Source organism: Thunnus albacares, chromosome 13, assembly GCF_914725855.1.
Source record: "Thunnus albacares chromosome 13, fThuAlb1.1, whole genome shotgun sequence".
Lineage (NCBI taxonomy): Eukaryota > Metazoa > Chordata > Actinopteri > Scombriformes > Scombridae > Thunnus > Thunnus albacares.
The window spans coordinates 26,184,820-26,203,233 of record NC_058118.1 but is presented as its reverse complement, the minus strand read 5'-3'; the positions used below and the strand labels follow the sequence as shown (position 1 = coordinate 26,203,233).

Genomic DNA, 18,414 nt, shown 5'->3' with positions numbered 1-18,414 from the left:
TACATTTTATTTTGTGTACAGATTAAACACAAAAGTAATGTTAGTGGTGCTGGTAGGTGGATATTTTTTTAAAGCAGCTATAATCAATAATTTTATAATAACATTAATTCAAATGACTACGTATAGTGTTAAAGGGATCAACTGTAGTGCCACACCTACAGAGAATTACCGTCAGACTCTGAAGGATTCCTCTCAGATTTATAGAGCTTTATAGTGTCTTTTAAGTCATTGTTTTAGTTTTCTGGTCTTCAACTTCACTGTTTTTCTTCACTCTCACCGGCACTAAATGGCAATTAGCATCTAGTTAGTGACCATAGTGAAGCATTTAGCTGCTAAAGAGACAGATATTTCCCTCAGGAAGTGGTGGAGACGAAAACAGAGTGGAAAGGAGATTGAATGTTGTCACCTTTTAAGTTGTAACAGTGTTAAACAATTGCCTATTTACACATTTAACAACAATGTAGGACAATTTGCATTCATGTGGAGACATTTGTATGGCCACTGATGAATGCAAGTCACTCTCCTTTTAGCTCTGTTTTCGTTTCCTGAGAAAAATATATGGCTCTTTAGCGGCTAGATGCTATGTTCACTAACTCATCACTAACTCTGTCCAGTACACAGTGGGTTTATCAGAGTGTTTTCACTGAAAACAACTGCCTGCTGAAAACTAGGTTAATGAAAGCAGAGTTTTCTGGCTGGAAAGCCCAAAACAATGAGCTAAAATATGCTAAAACACTCTATTGAGGTGAAGGGAACTACAGAGTCAAGTAATAATTCTCTGTGGACTTGTCAGTATGGGCAACCCCTTTCACATTACACATAATTATTTAATCTTTTGCGAATACAAATATTGATTAGTGCAGCTTTAAGTTTTCTGACTTAATCATTTCAAATATGGCTGTTGCATTCCAGTACCCTTTTTTCTCGCTGGCCAAAAGTACACTTTGTTATTATTTTAGAAGAGTGCCATCATCAAAGTACTGGCAGAGCTCGGGGTTTGCATTTCATAGAAGATCAAAAGTCCAAACAAACCATTATACTCTTTATATGATACAGCTGTCCTAAAATTAGAGTTGGCAGTCCGCACTTAAATGTTACAGTCATTGTATCATTTCTATCCAAAGTAATAAAACTAAGGAGCCAAAGAGATCAATGTGTCACTGTCCAAATATCTGTGCAACTCACTGTATGTGCAAAGAAGTGGAAGATGAGAGGAGAGCACAGCCATTCTCTGATCATCTAGAAGCAGCCAAGCAAATATAATAAAGCCAACAGCAAACCTCCACACAGTGACACTGCACACACACACACAACTGCAAACATCATCCACACACTTGTATCCAATTAAAATAAAAAAAGAAGATTAAGAAGGAGGACCTGCTGCACAGTGCACAGATGTTAATTTCAACCATCTGGGAAAACAATCTACCAAACCTCAGAGTCAATAGTTGATTCATATCAAAGACGTTGCCGGAATAGCATTCAGATTACGGCACATCACACAGGAGTAAAAGAGTAAAAGGAGCCTATGCAAGGTTAATGTCCTTGACAGCATGTGAAGTTGATTTGAAATAAAGAATTGAGATAGCTCAGCGGCGGATCAAAGCTAAAACAAGATCAAATCTTTTTGTCACCTTGGTTCTCTTACCCAACCTCAAGGATACTGCATCATGAGTGCATCTTCCCTGTTGGCAGAAGCAGACCTTACTGCATATAGGAATCCAGCATTTCAAAGAGTTTTGTTATCTTTTGATGCCTGAAAATTGAAAGCACAAGCCTGTATGGTTTGATTTGTGATACCGTAGTCTATTATTTAAGAGGCTTCTTCTCTGGAGTGCAGCACTGTATGTCAAAGCGATGTAAAGGACATCCTTTTCTACAGTAAACCACCGATGGTAAATGGATATTGCCGCAATGACTAATCTAAGAATCAGTGATGAATTCCATTAACAGTGAAGCAATTACGTAAGTGCTCAAAAATGAGCATGGAGTTTAGGCAGGTTCACCCACGAAAATGGAGGGATGTTATTTCAAACGTTATGTCCTGGCATCTTAAAGTGCAGCTGGCAACTGATCCGTGAGCCAACCTTTTAAAGAAAAAAGATAAATCACCATTTAAAAAAGAAAATCAACACCAGCTACTGCAACAGAAGATGTGAAAAGCTGAAGCACTATGTTTCCTATCAGAGGCGAATGTTAAACGGGAAGCTCTAGTGACGAGCGTTATATGATGGTGAAGATATGAAGGGCAGCAACCGTCCACTACTGGCATTCAGGCTTTATTTCTGACTTTATGTAATCAATATGTACAAAACAGTACATAAGGCACCCACACTCCCCATAGAACGAAGTACATTTTATTTTGGACACATATTTTACAGGATAACATTGTAGATATTCTATATTTTTTTCTATATTTTTCTATTTGTCAGTAAGTCTCTTTGAATGACCAAAACCAACAATGAATTGATCCTTTAGAATTGCTTGTGTAGACAAATCCTGATATATTCCTTTGTTCCGTATACCTCATAAAAAAACATATCAATCAGCTGCACTTCTGCACTAGTTGACATGTTCCTTCATTACCACGAACATGGACACTGTAGTTTGTTTTGAGTTGAACCCACGTACATCATCCTGCTGCTGTAAATACTGAAGAATACTGGAGCCTCAAATGTGCATTAACCCTGCAGCTGAAAATAGTTCCTACGTAAATGCACCATTTACTCCTGTTTGAATAACATTTGCTAAAACCTACAGTGCCCAGCAGTTATAGGAAATTATTTAGCCTTTTTATAAAGTGACATTTATATATTGTGAGCTGTTACTAAAGGGAATTAAGACGGACTAATGCATTATTGATTTTGGTCTTTTTGAGGGATTTGATTACAATAAGAAAAATGTAGAACAACACCAGTCTTATACTTTTAACAATAGGCTTTTAATATTAACAATTGTTTAATTTCCCTTAAAATCAAATATATGTAATTTCAAACCTTGATGGTTGTTATCTATCTGAACTGAATTATAGGTGCAGTGTACAGTATATAGTATAATATTGGAGTTATAATTTCTCAGACCAACAAGAGAAGCCATATGGATGCTACTTTCATGTTTTTATGACATACTTTCATGTTATGTGCTCTGGCATTTAACAGAATGCTTCCGGCGTAAAGGAAATGCTTCCCAGCTTGTAAAAACTCTGAAATGTCGCCTAAAAGGAGGAGAGGCTATGTAGGCTAAATGTCACTTATATCGGCAGTCCTTAATATGCTCGTATTATCTGTTATACTACATGTTTTGCATAATTCAGTTTACTAGTTAAAGGTCCTGCATCACACCTGTATGTTTGAGTTATCTATACTGTATATCATGTACTGTAGGCGTATCCCTCCTCCTTGTATGTTTATTGATTTGAAGTAATTTTTCAGTCATTCGCGTTGATGTAAATCTGGACACCAAAGACAGGTGGAGTATGACTTTGACCTGTGCAGCTTGTGAGTCAAACTAGAAGCAAACAGGTGCAGAACCACACAGGACAGTGGCTACAGGCAAAGGGATCGTGCTTTTTTTACCCTCCTCTTCTCTAATTCTTTCTGAAGCGCCTCTGCTCTCGACTTTTCGAGGAGCAGGCTCTGCTCAAGCTGACGAATATGGGCATGTTCCAATTTTGTCTGAGTCTACAAAAAGACACAAAGAGAAAGGAAAAAAGAGTGATAGAAAAGAAGAGGGGGGGAGAGGGGGAGGGGAGGGAGGGGGTGAATCTCAGAGGGAAAGAGATCCATAAAGACTCGAAGGGGAATGATAAGAGATCAGAACAGTCAACAGATGATAAGATGGCAGCTTTGTATACAGCAGCACTGAAACAGTATAGACTCTGAGATGAGTTGATCGTATGATGTGGAGACTTGAGGAGAAGAGGCTGAGGATGTAAGTCTCTTTCAAAAAAAGTGCACTTTGCAGTTAAGACAACTCTGTAACACACCGGTCATGTGTAAACCTTACAGTCTGTACTGAGCCATAACCTTTAACATGCACTACAAAGCTCTCGTACTCAATAAAATCTTATTAACGGGTGCATCGGATAATAATCTAACTGTGAAAGGACCAAAAAAATGATACACTGTCGATCATTTGTACTCAATTTATTAATGACGCTTCGGTCCTCAGACCTTGATCAGGAAAGCTTCATGAACAAAAAGTAAAGATGAATCCTGCCTGATGAAGTTCTGAGGAACAAAACTTTGTGAATAAACTGAGTACAAGTGATTGACAGTATGCATAAATTATGGTCCTTTCGTAGCCTTGAACGTCCTGCATGAATGAAATGCATGATGTACTCATACAATTAAACAACTGCTTTGATCATGTTCTGAACATCCACATGCTGTTTTTTTTTCATATTTTAATCATTATATTTCATCCAATTGAAACATTTATTCTCATTAAGAACGTTAAGTCATATTTTCTCAAAGTTGTTATTGGGATTTCTTAGTTATGTGATGTGGCTGTTAATGTGATATTTCTGTTGTATCACTGCTCTGCAAAACCAGAGATGGTTATGAATTAAGGCTGGTAACACTCTGTATTTTTCTTATTGTCAACATTAAAAGACCAAAACCAACAATCAATTAATCTCATTAGTATTGTCTGTGTACCCGAAGCTTATTCCTCTGTGCTCTCGACCTCTGTTGTTGTACAAAAACTATTAAAAACAGATTTATGAGCCATACTGTTGCACTGGGTGACATGTAGTTTATTTAATCAAACCTATACGCACAGTCCTGCTGCTGGAAATAACGAGTAGATCAACAAATGTGTATTAATCTGCTACTGAAAATAGTCCCAAACAAATGGACTATTACTCCTGTTGGAGAAATGTTTGCTTAGAGCTACAGTGCCCCAGCTGTTTTAGTAAATTATTGAGTCATTTTTAAACAGGAAACTTAACATTTGTGAGCCATTTTTAAAGATTTATGTCCTCATTAGAATCAGTGAACTTGGGGCTGAGCGCCATAAACAGGGTAGGGAAGTCAGAAAGTGTTAAAAGATGAGCTCAACACACATTTCTTTGGTCTTTTTATGTGATTTGTTGACAATAAGAAACTTCGAAACTATCGCCGGCTCTATCCTTTAACAGTCAAGCCTGTGTAAACATGGCTTTCAGACAGTGTTGGAAAATGATGCAAGCTTATAAAGAAGGCAGTTGTAGCATTTAATTAGAAGTTTTTAGGGCTAAAAAAAACGTATAATACTTCAGTTACCATACCTCAGACTGTGCAGTGACAAATGTGTTTCTTGGTGTATACATTCGTGCAGGAACAGACAAGCGTGGTGTCATATTCCTAAGTGAACAAATTAGATTTATCTTCCATTCGGGTTCTTTCTCAAGAGACAAACAGGAGAGAGGTCAGATAATGTACCTTTAAGAATGGATTTCAGTCTTTTCTGCAGAGCTTAAAAAATAGATTCAAGTCAAATATTCACAGTTTTTAAATCCTCACCTTTTGTTTGACTTCTGCCCTAAAATATGCAGCAACTGAAAGCCACAATCTCTCTTCTCATTTAATATCTGTACTGCTGGGATGTGCAGACAGCGTAGTGAATGGAGAAGCTGTCAATCAACTGTTTGGGGTCCAAATCATCATCCCTGCTGAGGTGTTACTGAGCAAGAAACTGTACTAATCTGAGCTCCTCACATTAAACCGATTTTGTATGTAAAAAGAAAAAAAAAGTGAGACGCGGGCGTTCTCAAGTCATATTTGCTTTTGTGCATCCGAACCATTGTCCCAAAGACACAATCATCTTCTCTGCATGTAGAAGTTTTATAAATCTTCCTCCCTGTCCTGATCTCCAGGGTTTTATTACGCTGACGGTGCTGTTTGGTTATACAGCATAAAGAACTATCTACTGAAACATAATGCAACCTGCTCTGGGTAATGATATCAAAGGGATGCATTGAATATCATTATGAGCCATCACACACATTCCATTATTCATAGAGTTTATAGGTATTGATAATGCTGATAAATACCTCTAGGTCTCCTTTGGTGATGGATTCCTCCTCTACCCTGAACTGGAGGTCCTCCACTTTCCTGTAAATAAGTTGTGTAAGATGTGGCACAGAGGATAAAAAGAAGGAGAATCGAAACATCATTGATTTGACTATTTGAGTCATAAAGAACTAAAGAGACAGACTAAATTAAGCTGCAACTAATACTGTCAGATAAACCGCACAGCGGACGGGCAGTAAGGTTCGGTGCTCTGTGTGCACCCATGCTTACATACATGTATACAATTCATATTTGATTGTCATGTGATTTCTTTGGTTTTGCAGAAATCACAACTTGAGACGAGAGCATGAGGAAGACTAAGACGAGAAGACTACTATCTGTGTGTTAGCTGGAGATTAGCCTAGCTTAGCATTAAGACCTGTTTTTGGCTCTAAGTGAGAAAATAAACCTACCAACAACTCTAAAACAGTCTTGTTTACACCAATATATCTCCTTCATATCTATATACACACACCTTCCCATTCCCTTGAATGAGAAAGTGTCCAAACTTTTGACTGGTACTGTTTATCTGTTCAACCAGGATATAAAAAGAAATGTAAAAATAAACAACAATGATTCTGATTTTAGGGGAAGTTATGCGTTGGACTGTTTATCCGTTTAATACTTCTGTGCAGTGTCTCTGGTTGTCAGATTAGGTCAGTGAGCACAGGTTTTGTTTTTTTTTTGGTCTTTGTACAGGCACAACTTCACTGTGATGACAACACTCTGGGTGGCTGTACAGAGTCACTGCAATGTATACTGAATGTACATAACTCCTCCTAAAACCACAAGTTGTCATTTTAACATTTCTGTTTGTATCTGGATTAAAAAAACAAGATACGATGTATTAATTAAGAAAGTTATACCACATAAAACAAACTATTTTGTTTTCAAATGAAGAAAACATATCAGATTATAATAATTAGAAATCAGGTGTGAGAGACCATTTAATTCCTCTTTAATTAAATGATTTGAGAATTATTTTTTTGTCAAGGCCGATTGATACTTTAACATATGATACCAAACAATAATTCACATTTAGATTTAGGAACTAGCACTGTTACATGAGGGAGCACAAGTGACAACTCTGTGATATTACCTTTTCTCTTCTTCAAGCTGATTGGCCAGTTCCAGTTTATCTTTCTGTGTGCTGGCCAACATGGCTTTGACTTGCTGGAGGGTATTCTCATTCTCTGTTACATACTGTGGTCATGAAGAAGATATTTGTTTGTGTACGAAGATATACTGAACAACATGTCAAGATAAATGCCTGGACAGATTATTAGTTTATGTTAAATATGACAAAATGAATGCCATAAGACCGGTATGACGTCTTTACAGCTGTTATTTGGTGACAGATCATCACCTCGTCTGTTTCGTACCTGCACGTGCTGGGTCTTGAGGGCGCTCAGCTCCTTCTCCACCTCGCAGATGTGGCTGGTGGCCTTGGCCATGTCGGCTCGCTCTAGGTCTCTCTCGGCCAGCAGCTGCTCGATGTGCTGCTGCTTCTCCTTCAGGGCTTCCTGGAGTGCGGTGGTACCCGAGATCTTCCGGGCGTAGCGTGACGATGTTTCTGTCAGCTTAAGAAAGAAAAAGCATAAAACAATAAGAAACGTGGGCAAAGGAAAGGGTGGGAAAGAAAGAAAAAAAAACGCAAAGGAGGAAAGTTCAAAGTCAGATCACATCAGGTAGAGGTCAACGTGTCTTTTTCTCGGACAAATTTTATTTTGTTTGTTGTTTGTTGTGGTGAAGAAAGAGCTGAGCCAGAAGGCGAAGCTCTCAATACCTGTCAGTCTACGTCCCAACCCTCACCTATGGTCACAAGCTTTGGGTAGTGACTGAAAGGATGAGATTGCGGATACAAGCGGCCGAAATGAGTTTCCTGCGGAGAGTGTCTGAGCGCAGCCTTAGAGATAAGGTGAGGAGCTCGTAGATCCAGGGGGAGCTTCGAGTAGAGCCGCTGCTCCTTCGCGTCGAAAGGAGGTTTGGGCACCTGGTTAAGATGCCTCCTGGACGCCTCCGTCTGGAGGTGTTCCTAGCACGTCCAACTGCTAGGAGACCCCGGGGCAGACCCAGAACATGCAGGAGGGATTACATGTCTCTTCTGGCCTTGGAATGCCTTGGGATGCCCCAGGGGGAGCTGGAGGGCGTTGCCGGGAGACCTTGCCACTGAGACCTGATCCCGGATAAGCGGCGGAAAATGGATGGATGGACGGACGGATGGGAATTTTATTTTCTCTAAGATCATGAGACAATTATTTCATGATCATGAAAACCAGCTTTTCTGTGATCTCAACATGAAACACTTTGCTTTCTTGTGATCTCTAAGTAACATTTCATTTTCATTAAGAGAAACTATCTGTGAAAACCAGTTTCACATGGTCATGGGATAACTACTTTGTGAATCTGACACAACAACACATCGCTTTCATGTGATTGCAGATGAACTGGTTCATCATCATGAGAAGGCAAAGCTTTTTCTGGCTAAGAAAACAAGGCTTTGTTATGATGAAATTGTGCAATAGTTATTGTGGAATCACTGATGTTCCTTTTAAGAAGTTATTCTATAAAATACTGACTACAGGAGGTTTCAGACTACATATATAAATCTCTAAAAGCTTTTTTGTCTGAAGTTTTTTTTCCTTTCATTGTCTCAGAATATTTTACTGCTTGAGAAAGTATCAAAACCACAAGCATCAATGAAATTCTTGAAAGATGCATCACCTTCTTTGACCACTAGAGTGTGCTCTTTGAAAAGGTTCCCGCCTCACCTACGAGATCAGCTCAATCCAGTAGCTTTTATTGTACAACGGAATAATAAAAAGAATAGAGTCGTCTTCAGCGGAACAGGGTTGTTAAAAGCCAAAAGTGGTTATTAGAGATAACATTACTGGACATAAAAAAGCTGTAAGATTTCACATATAAGTCTGAATTGTCAAGTTTTTGTCTGGTACATACATGAGAACAGTGATGTCACTAAGGTAATAAATTCTTGCTTTAGTGTGGGCGCCTCTATTATGTATTGCAGGCAAGTAATCTATACTTTGCTGGATGTTATTAATATTTCAATACCATTCACATCCATAAATGCAGTACTTGACTGACTGAGGTTTGTTAAATGTGTGGTGTTTCTGTGTATATACTAATTGCCTGCAAATTAGACTAGTTAGATTAAATTTAGGGACAGTGCCTCCTTTTGTAGCATTTAACAAAGCTAATCGTGGTACAACTAAGATCTTTAGAAATGACAGTCTGAAGATTTTGTGCAGCGTGGTCAGCGTGATAATTCAGAGAGGTTCTGTCTGACATTGTCTGGCTGCCAACAATTAAGGAAAGTAAAGGGGAGGGTTCTGTGTCCAAGATCTGGCTCGAAACCAGAAGCTATAATCAATGTGAAGTACCCTGATGTTCCATTTATTTTAGTTAGTTGCCAACCATCCCTGAGGATATTAGTCTTAATGACACAGTGTGTAGAAGGAGCTACTTGAGCTCTTTTTCAGCTGAAGGACTCCAAACTTGTCACGAAGAAGCAAATTACATTGTCAGTGGATCAGAGCCTAATTGCTCAGCGGAAAAAGGGGGTATTTCATGCATTATACATGGAACCAATTCATCACAGACAGAATAGACAGAATATATAACAACATAAAATAAAAACTCAAATCTTAACACTTGAGAAGAATCTTTGGTATTGAAACCTGTGCCAGAAGAAAGTAAAAACCTTTCAACTGAAAGTCCCTTTTTACCAGATAAAAAGGTAAATGATAATGAATTCAAATGTATTTTGATGATGATATAATATTAATGGACCTGTGAAGCACCTTGTAACTCTGGTCTACTTGTTATCTTCAAAGGAATAGTTTGGGAAATATGCTTTTTCAATACCACTCTCATGTTTGTGCAGCTGGTTAGCTTAGCCTAGCGTAGCGCCAAACAAACGTAGAGTAACAAAATCCACTCACAACACCTCTAAAGCTCACTAATTAACATATTATTTCTTGTCTGTACAAAAACAAAGTGTAAAAATAAGAGGACTTGGTTTTACAGGAGGTTATGTGCAAGACTATTTCTTGGCTGGGAGCAGAAACTTCCTGGAGTCTCCGCTGGTTGTCTGGTGACCTCACGGTTACAACAGCACTGGCTTCATCTTTACCGTACAGACATGAGAATGGTATTGATTTTTTTTTTTTATCTTCTCCTAACTCTAATAAGCATATTTCCCAAAATGTGGAGTTTTCAACAGCATGTCACTCTGCATGAACAAGTCAAACAGATAGAGACAGAGCGCAATTAAGTCCTTCCCACCCCAGAGGGGAAAACAATTCATTAGTCTCCACTGATTTTGTATCGAGTGAAGATGCCTCCTTGTCACTTCTGTTAACTAACAAACAACAGAAGAATGCCTAAAAGCTGCTGTGAGGTGGAATGCACTACCGAGCTCCCGAACTGAAAAACTGAAGAAGACAGAAGTGGATACAGCGCTGTGTGCCTACGGTAGAAAAGACAGACCCGACCTGAGCTGCACGGACGGCCCGCAGCTCAAAAACCTCCGTAAAATCGACACATATATCTGGACGCGCTGCTAGTCACAGTTAACACGCATGAAAGTAAGAACATAATAGCTGTTTAATTGAAAGGTATGCTGTGTTTTAAACAACAGCAATAGCTAACCTGCACTCAGCTGTGATGCTGAGTGTAAAAAGAGCCTGAATGGGAAATGATTGCATGTCTGTGTGTGTGTAATTTCCCCGTCTGTGTTTACAAACTGTAGTCACCATATCAGCTGTGAAAAGTGTCATGCCAGCCTGTTATGTGGTCTCTACTGTAGATGTGATGTCAGCCGTTGCATTCATGTATTGCATCTTAGCATATACAATGTAACGGGCTTCAGCATATGCTATTAACTACCTTTTCCTCTCTGGTAGACGTACGGTGCTAAAATAATCCTTTGACATGCTGAAATCTAAAGTTTTTAGCTAGCTACAGGCATTTTGTTAGCTTTTCAGCCCTCGGTTGCATATTATGGCGCTGATTGTTTTCCCCTCCGGTGGGCGTGGTTTTCACAGTATGACGCCTCGCGCTCTGTCTCTATACTGCTCTCAGTAATGTATTCGAGGCACACTGCCGTTATCTTACCAGTCCAGCTCGGCTCGGTCGTCCACCCACAGAGGAGGCCACCGAGCTGACTGAACTGATGGAGGAGCTGCTGGGGCTGTGGGCCAGAGAGGAAACTCCCATGGCCACTCGCTTGCTCTTCTTCACCTTAGCCGGGCTGGTTGAGGGGAAGCCGATGCGGATCACCTTATGGATCGGAGCAAAGAGGCCAAACTTGGGAAGACACTGAAAGTATCTGCAGGAAGTGAAGGAGAGGGAAGATGTTACAACTGCTTTACAAAATTACCTAAAAAAACCCCAGTTTTTATATACTGTCACTTTGTGTTTAATTTGGGGATTCAAATCCGTTTATTAGATACTTCCACTTACATTTCTTAGAATAGAAAGAAGAAAATGATCATAGATGGAGTTTTTTGTAGGAAGTAATGATCTTATAATGTCATCTTTAAATATTTCAGTTTCAAACCAGGTGCAAATTAGCCTTACAATTCTTGTTACACCGGAAAGTATATGGTCAATCATTAAAAATCATCTATAAAACTGTAAAATCCATTCCAACAATAAAATGAAATCCAAGTTCAAGACAGGAAGCCAAAGTCAGCTGCATCATTATAGAGCAATAAACCCGTCTCAAATAGCCATTATATTGGCTTAATATGCACAAAAGAACATTATTGGCCCTGAGGATGCTCAGAATGTCCTGCAGCAGTCTGTAAGACCTTTGACCTCCGATATCAAGCTGCAAACTAGAAATGTATGTGTCACATTTTACACTTATCCAGATTTTTATATGTACTGTATATTAAGGAACTTGAGCGATCTTTTATTTTTCCAATTAAGACATATTTATTTATAAGTGCTGAGAAGTTAATCCATGCTTGCAGGGCAGGTTGCTAGACGGACGGACCTGAGAGAGGCCCCCACACAGTCTATGGCGAAGTTCTTTGTGTGCGTGTTTTATATATTTTGATATTTGTATATTCTGCACTGATTCTTGTATAACTGCACTAACACCTGTTGATGCAAATTTATCTTCTGCACTTTTATAATTGCGTTGCGATTGTATTGTCATTATATGTAAAGCACATTGTGTTGCTCTGTGTATGAAATGTGTTATATCAATAAAGTTTGACTTGACTTTTGTGTCTTCACAACTTATTCAGTCATTATACTCCCTCATCAACCAAGGAGCTGGAGCTTTTCTACAGATGGTTTAAAATGCAGCTGTTTTGGCCTCTTTCCACTGGCTGCTGGTGAAGATTAGATTTCAACATGAGGATTTTTTTTTTTATCACCTATCAGGCTCTACACACTAAAACCCCTGAGTACATTTCTGAATTGCTGTGTCCTTGTAGTCTCTCAGATCTGCTGACCAGTGTCTACTGGATGTTCTCAAAGCTCGACTTAAAACAAGAATTTGCTGCGATCCCGGCTGAACTTTGAGATAGTTTACCTCTCGTTATTAGATCACCCGTTAGACCCGATGGATCTCTGCACACTTTACAGGTTAAATAAGAAAAAAGGATACAAAATAGTTAAAAAGTCACTAAATTATAACTAAATCAACATTGTTTTCTTGCTTTTTTACTTAAACAACAGCTTGTTTTTTATTAGAACATGTACTTTTCTTTCTCTACATTATCTACATCTGAAAAAATGTAAAAATAATTTTACATTGTTTAAGCAGAGGCCATGAATAAACCCCTCTGGGCTTCTTGTCTGTCTGCACACTGCATTTTTTCTTACTTTACTGTGTCTTTTTATAGAAACACACACAAATAAATTCTGAATCCTAAACTATTTGAGAATTATACTGGGAGAAAAGACAATAAACTATGAACAATTATATAAAATCTTTAGTTTAAACAGTAAGCGAATAAACAAGTGCTCCTGGATTTGGACCTCTTCATGAAGAATGTGTCAGTGACTTGGCTGCTTACAGAACTTTTTCCATTTTTGTCCTTTTAGCTAACGGCTTTTAAAATTCAAGCTTTGCTCCAAGGTATCTGTCACCATTTTTCACCCGTTTTAAACTGTTTACCAAGAATAAAGAGAGAGGAATGTGCGCTGGGATAAGAAAAATCTCTGAGGACTCTCGGAGGTGAATAAATGATGATGAATATGATAAACGTGTTAAATATGACAGTTAAAACATGGCCAACAAATGATACAGACCGGCTCTGGGCTAGAGGGTCAGTAAGTGTAATTTCATGGACAAACAGATGAAAGCACAAACAGCTGAACAGATGGATTCACAGACTTCCCCTCCATTTCCTTTTAGGGGAAAAAGCAGAGGAATTTGGGGAGCTTGAAGCATACATAATGTGTGTGTGTGTGTGTGTGTGTGTGTGTGTGTGTGTGTATACCTTGTACCAGCTACGGCTCCATCATTCTTCCCCAGGGGCTCATCCAGCTCAACCCCGCACCATTCACCCTTGGCGAAATCCGTCTCCCCCATGTAGCGTATGACTCCCATCTTAGAGCCTCCAACCTGACAGCAGAAATGGAAAAAGGTCTGACTGCTGACTGCTGCACTTTCAATGAATATGGAGACAATTAAATGCTTAAAAGTTGTGCTTAAATGCTTTTAATGCTTAAAAAAAAACACTCATCACTGATTTTAAATGACACTATTAGTCGCTCTACTAAATCATAACATACCATTTTAGGTTAGATGTGATTAGTTTAGTCATAAGAAATCATGATTAAGATAAGAGGCTTCTATGTTCTAAATTTTACACTACATTTCCCATAATCCCCTTTGCTTCCATAACACAGAGGATGTTGCTAATGGTCCTGATCTTCACTATTTCTCCAGTATTGTAACCACAATCACTTCCTCATTCATTTTACTCTATAGATGCAGTAAACTGATATTTCAGACTCTGAGAAAAAAGGGTTTTAAGTTTTCAGACTGGTTGGCAAACTACTTGAGAGATAGATAGTACCTTCATTTAGATGCATTTCTAGGTTGATTATTTTTAAATAATCAACTATACCTAGAAAAATTCATGACAAGATTTAGCTTTGCATTTTCAGTTTTGGATGGTTTACTCTAATGTTGGGCCAATAATTGTGTGTGTGTGTGTGTTTGTTCACTGGCATCATTTCACTAAGCTGCAAGCTAAGGCAGCATCCTGACGTCATAGTTTCAATTCTCTGAGGTCAAATGCCTGCTAATAGACTGACAGCACAGTAATATTTGGTCAGTGTAATAGGCCTTTTTTTTTTTTTGTTGCAGAGAACACATTTTAACATGTCAGAGTAGGAAAAGCACAGGTGTATATAATAACATTTACGATGGCTAAATTCCATTTTGCTGCCTCAGTTTCAGGTCGCCAGCTCACTGTGACACTGTCATGTCTAACTGGGACACTTGAATAGGACACAGACGTCGTTAATGTTTTTAGTAACACTTGTGCTTTTCCTTCTATGACAAGTCAAAATGTGTGGTTGTGAAAAAAGGTCTTTAGAAAGTAGAAATAGTACAAAAATTACAAACAATTGATTATGATTATGACAATGAATGCAGTGTATTTCACAGATGAACAATGAACTTAGTCTCAGCAGACTAACCACCACTGTCTGCTCAGCTGCGATGCAGTACTGTGCCAACTCCTGTGCTGTGCTGGCATCTGCTCTGTAAACTATACAGTCAAAACTGCAATATCTGTGATATATAAGCCAAATTATGTTGATTTTGATCAGCTCTCTGCTTTACAGTATCTGTTGTGCTCTAGTCACATGATTAAGTCTTCTGCAGACAGCATCCGCTTTTCCAAAATAAGTGCACAAAGTTATTTGCTTTTTTTGCACACCACCCCGATTGGCAGTGACTCAATATTCTGCGCAGATTCAGAGTTTCTACTGTGCAAAACTATCATAAATCTAGTAAATAGACAGGTCACAGGACAGTTCATATACTATAGTTTATAACTGTACATGTCACTTTTGTATTTGAACCAGGTTATCTCAAGAAATGTGAACTTTGATTCAAAAGGGAAAAATCATCTGCCATCTGCGTATTCAGGGTGCCACATAGTCGCTTCCCAGTCCGACACACTGAGTTTCCTCTTAGGAAGACAGTCTAAAATCCACACACGCTGGCCCTTGAGACAGCCGACAGCTGCTGAATGTCTTCCACACATGGAGACCACATGTATGAGAAACAAAAACTCATCAACATGTATAAATATCCTACTTGTCACCATTTCCTTAAATATCTAAGAAGATGAAAACCTACCATTTTAGAAATAAAATGCCAAACCAAGGGAACACACTTCAGCCTAACATGTCAAAATATGTAAGATATTGCTGTAATTAAACTTAACGTCACTTAACATTTGTTAAAATTATGTTTGTGACATTTTGCTCTTCTTACTTACTTACTTTTTTTTTTAAATCCACCATGCATTTCCTTTTTTTTTCTTACCAGTATCTCTACAACATCTGTGATAGCTTACATGTAGGGTTACTTCCATTACTGTAATCCCATTTCCTGGCAGTTGTCACAGTAATATGCAGAATGTACAGGATGTGGGAAAGTGTAAAAAACAGCACAGATGTTTTAGCACATCTGTTCTTTTTTACAGATAAATATTTATTACCAAATGTTTAAAAACCATTATCTTCCAAAAATCAATGCTTATTTCTAGAGTGCGCCCAGGTCCCATACATGAATCCATGATAGACTGCTGGATTTAGCAGTACAAATAAAAAAGGGTACGGTGAGTCACTTTTCATCTTTCCATTGTCAAATTAATATTCCATTCCTCCGCTGATTTGTCCTTCACCTAAACCAAAGACAAAAGCATGGAAAGAAACACTGTGGTGTCACAAAACATTAAACTGAGCTGGTTTTCTGTCAGCATGATGGTGTGATGTCTCAGTCACTCAGTGTCACAGTGCCAGCAGTGCTGAGACAGCCAGTCAGTTACAAGCCCCATCCTCTTCCCTGTTACTGCCAATCTCACCTAAAAGTTGTACTAAGAAGGTAGTCAAGATAGAATAGTTCCATATGAGTTAAAGGGTATGTATTATGCTGTTTGTGATTTTCTATTATTTATATACTGTTATGATGTTGGATATCTATGTTAAACATGGTGAAACTTCCAGAACTTGAGGTTAACATGTGTAGAAATGCTCCCTGCAAGTCAAAAGCCAGGGCTTCAACCTGCTATAATGCTTCATTTGCAATGTTTTTTTTTACCTTGATGAGCTGACGTCAGCTTGTCGCACATGGCCATAGACGGCCGTCTGTTCCGTAGCTTTTTTTGCTATGGTTGTTGCTAAGGTTTTTCCATGTGCTGTTTGAGTTGCCCACTCATATTTCGGAATCAATTTTGGCTCGACTATGTACGGATGTGTTTGAGAAGCTGATATTTCCAGTAAAGAGCAAGAAAAGTTTGTTGCGTGGTTTGTTTACTTAGCCTCCAGCACCAGCGGATGTCTGCGGAGGGGCAGCTTCCAAGAACTGGCCAATCAGAACAGAGTGGGCTCCTTGGGAGGGGGTCCTTAAAGAGACAGGAGCTAAAACAGCCTGTTTCAGACAGAGGCTGAACTGAGGTGCTGCAGTCAGTATGAGTTAAATAAGGAGTTTTTATGGAGTTTATTTTTAACTGTAAATCATGCACCATATTCTGGTAAAACCCCAGATTAAAATAAAGACCTGGAAATGTCGGTTTAGACCAGACTGAAATATCTCAACAACTACTAAATTTTGAGATGGCGTTCATAGTCTCCAGATGATGTATCTTAATGACTTCCTCTGACTTTTCCTCTAGCATCACCATGATTTTCATATTTGTTCCTTTGAGTAAAATGTCTCAGCAACTTTTGGGTGGAATACCATGAAATCTGGTACTTACATTCACATTAATCTACTAAATCAGTTATATACTTGCAAAATGAATGACTTTCCCATGAGCCTCAGCTATACTTTGTGTTAGTGCTACTTAGCAAATGCTAGCATGTTTTTTAAATGCTAAACTAAGATGGTGAACATGGTAAACATTATGTCTGCTTAACATGCAGGATGTTAGCATTTTAGCACTGTCATTGTGAGCAGATTAGCATGCTGATGATAGCATTTAGCTCAAAGTACAGACTCACAGAGCTGTTAGCATGGCTGTAGACATGATGAAACATGTCATAAGGGACTGATGTAGAAAAAATGTAAGACTTGTTTTGAATGAAGTTATTATAAGTGAATGAACATGTTATTAAAGAGTATCAGCCAGTAAAATCTGTGGTTGGTCTAACATTTGCATGACTCATACTGCATGAAATTCAATTTGGAAAAAAGCTAATTTATTCTTTTTGATGTTGCAGCATGATTTTTTAATTTCTTTCTAATTCTGTTTAATGAAATCATTCAGATTGCATGTACACCCAGCTGAAGCTACTACGATCAGGTTATGCTTGTGTAAAGGGAGAATTTCATTGACTGGCAGCAATTTGAGTGGCTCTCAAAACATGCAAATATAACACCAGCCACATCACATGCAACCCCACTGACAGAAAAAGAAACCTCTACCAAACTCTCCAGTCGCAGAGACGGCCTCTGGTTAAATATCAAAGCTAGCAGACGAGAAACAAAAAAGGGTTTTGTGCTTCCTGTGGGTGCTCAGGCGTCAAAGGTGCCAAGGCAAATGGAGACAGTAATCATGTGTTTAGCCTCTGAGGTCGTCTCTCTGTTGGGAAACATTTCTGCAGCTCTTTTGAGCAACATTCTGAATTACATGAGGAAATGTCTAGATGACCACTATTTAGTCATCAGCAAAGTTTGACCTTCAAGATTACTACTCTGCAAGAGAGCAGGACCGGGTATTGGTTTACGTGCCAAAGATGCCTCAAGTTCAACAAAATGTGCAAGAAAACGGTGTTCCCTACTCCTGCTACTATCACAATTCAATACCTTGCAGAGGAAAATAATCTTTACTTTGTGTATACAATGCATAATCTGAGTTTCACACTTTGTGCTCATTTTGCAACATTTTTGAAGCGGTGTTGTATTTCCAACAGCTGAGGAGGGGGGCGTGAGACAACTGGATAACAGCACATCACAAGCCACCACATTAAGATAGATTACACAGGAGAAGCTTAGGAAATAGATGGATTCACTGATCAATGTGTCAGCTGTGGTCTCTCCTCTCTTAAGTGCTGAAAGTAATCCAGAGTGATTTACAATATTGACCAGTAGGAAGGCTTCTTGAGCTCCCAGTTTCCAACTGCACAGGGTCTGATG

General features: G+C 38.7%; 1 protein-coding gene across 9 annotated transcripts in view; it reads right to left on the bottom strand.

Annotated features, from left to right (window-relative positions):
• The window catches only part of clip2 (CAP-GLY domain containing linker protein 2), a 49,220-nt gene that overhangs the window by 16,339 nt on the left and 14,467 nt on the right, over positions 1-18,414 (bottom strand). For 6 of the 9 annotated variants that reach the window (XM_044371510.1, XM_044371511.1, XM_044371512.1 and 3 more), the window contains 7 exons: positions 13,535-13,659; positions 11,190-11,403; positions 7,436-7,633; positions 7,153-7,256; positions 6,035-6,095; positions 3,576-3,680; positions 1,635-1,685 (listed from right to left, as the gene is read on the bottom strand). In XM_044371510.1, the coding sequence (XP_044227445.1) occupies positions 1,635-1,685; positions 3,576-3,680; positions 6,035-6,095; positions 7,153-7,256; positions 7,436-7,633; positions 11,190-11,403; positions 13,535-13,659 (858 nt within the window). The remainder of the gene's footprint in view (positions 1-1,634; positions 1,686-3,575; positions 3,681-6,034; positions 6,096-7,152; positions 7,257-7,435; positions 7,634-11,189; positions 11,404-13,534; positions 13,660-18,414) is intronic. The other 3 variants (XM_044371514.1, XM_044371518.1, XM_044371519.1) reach the window with 3 other exon arrangements.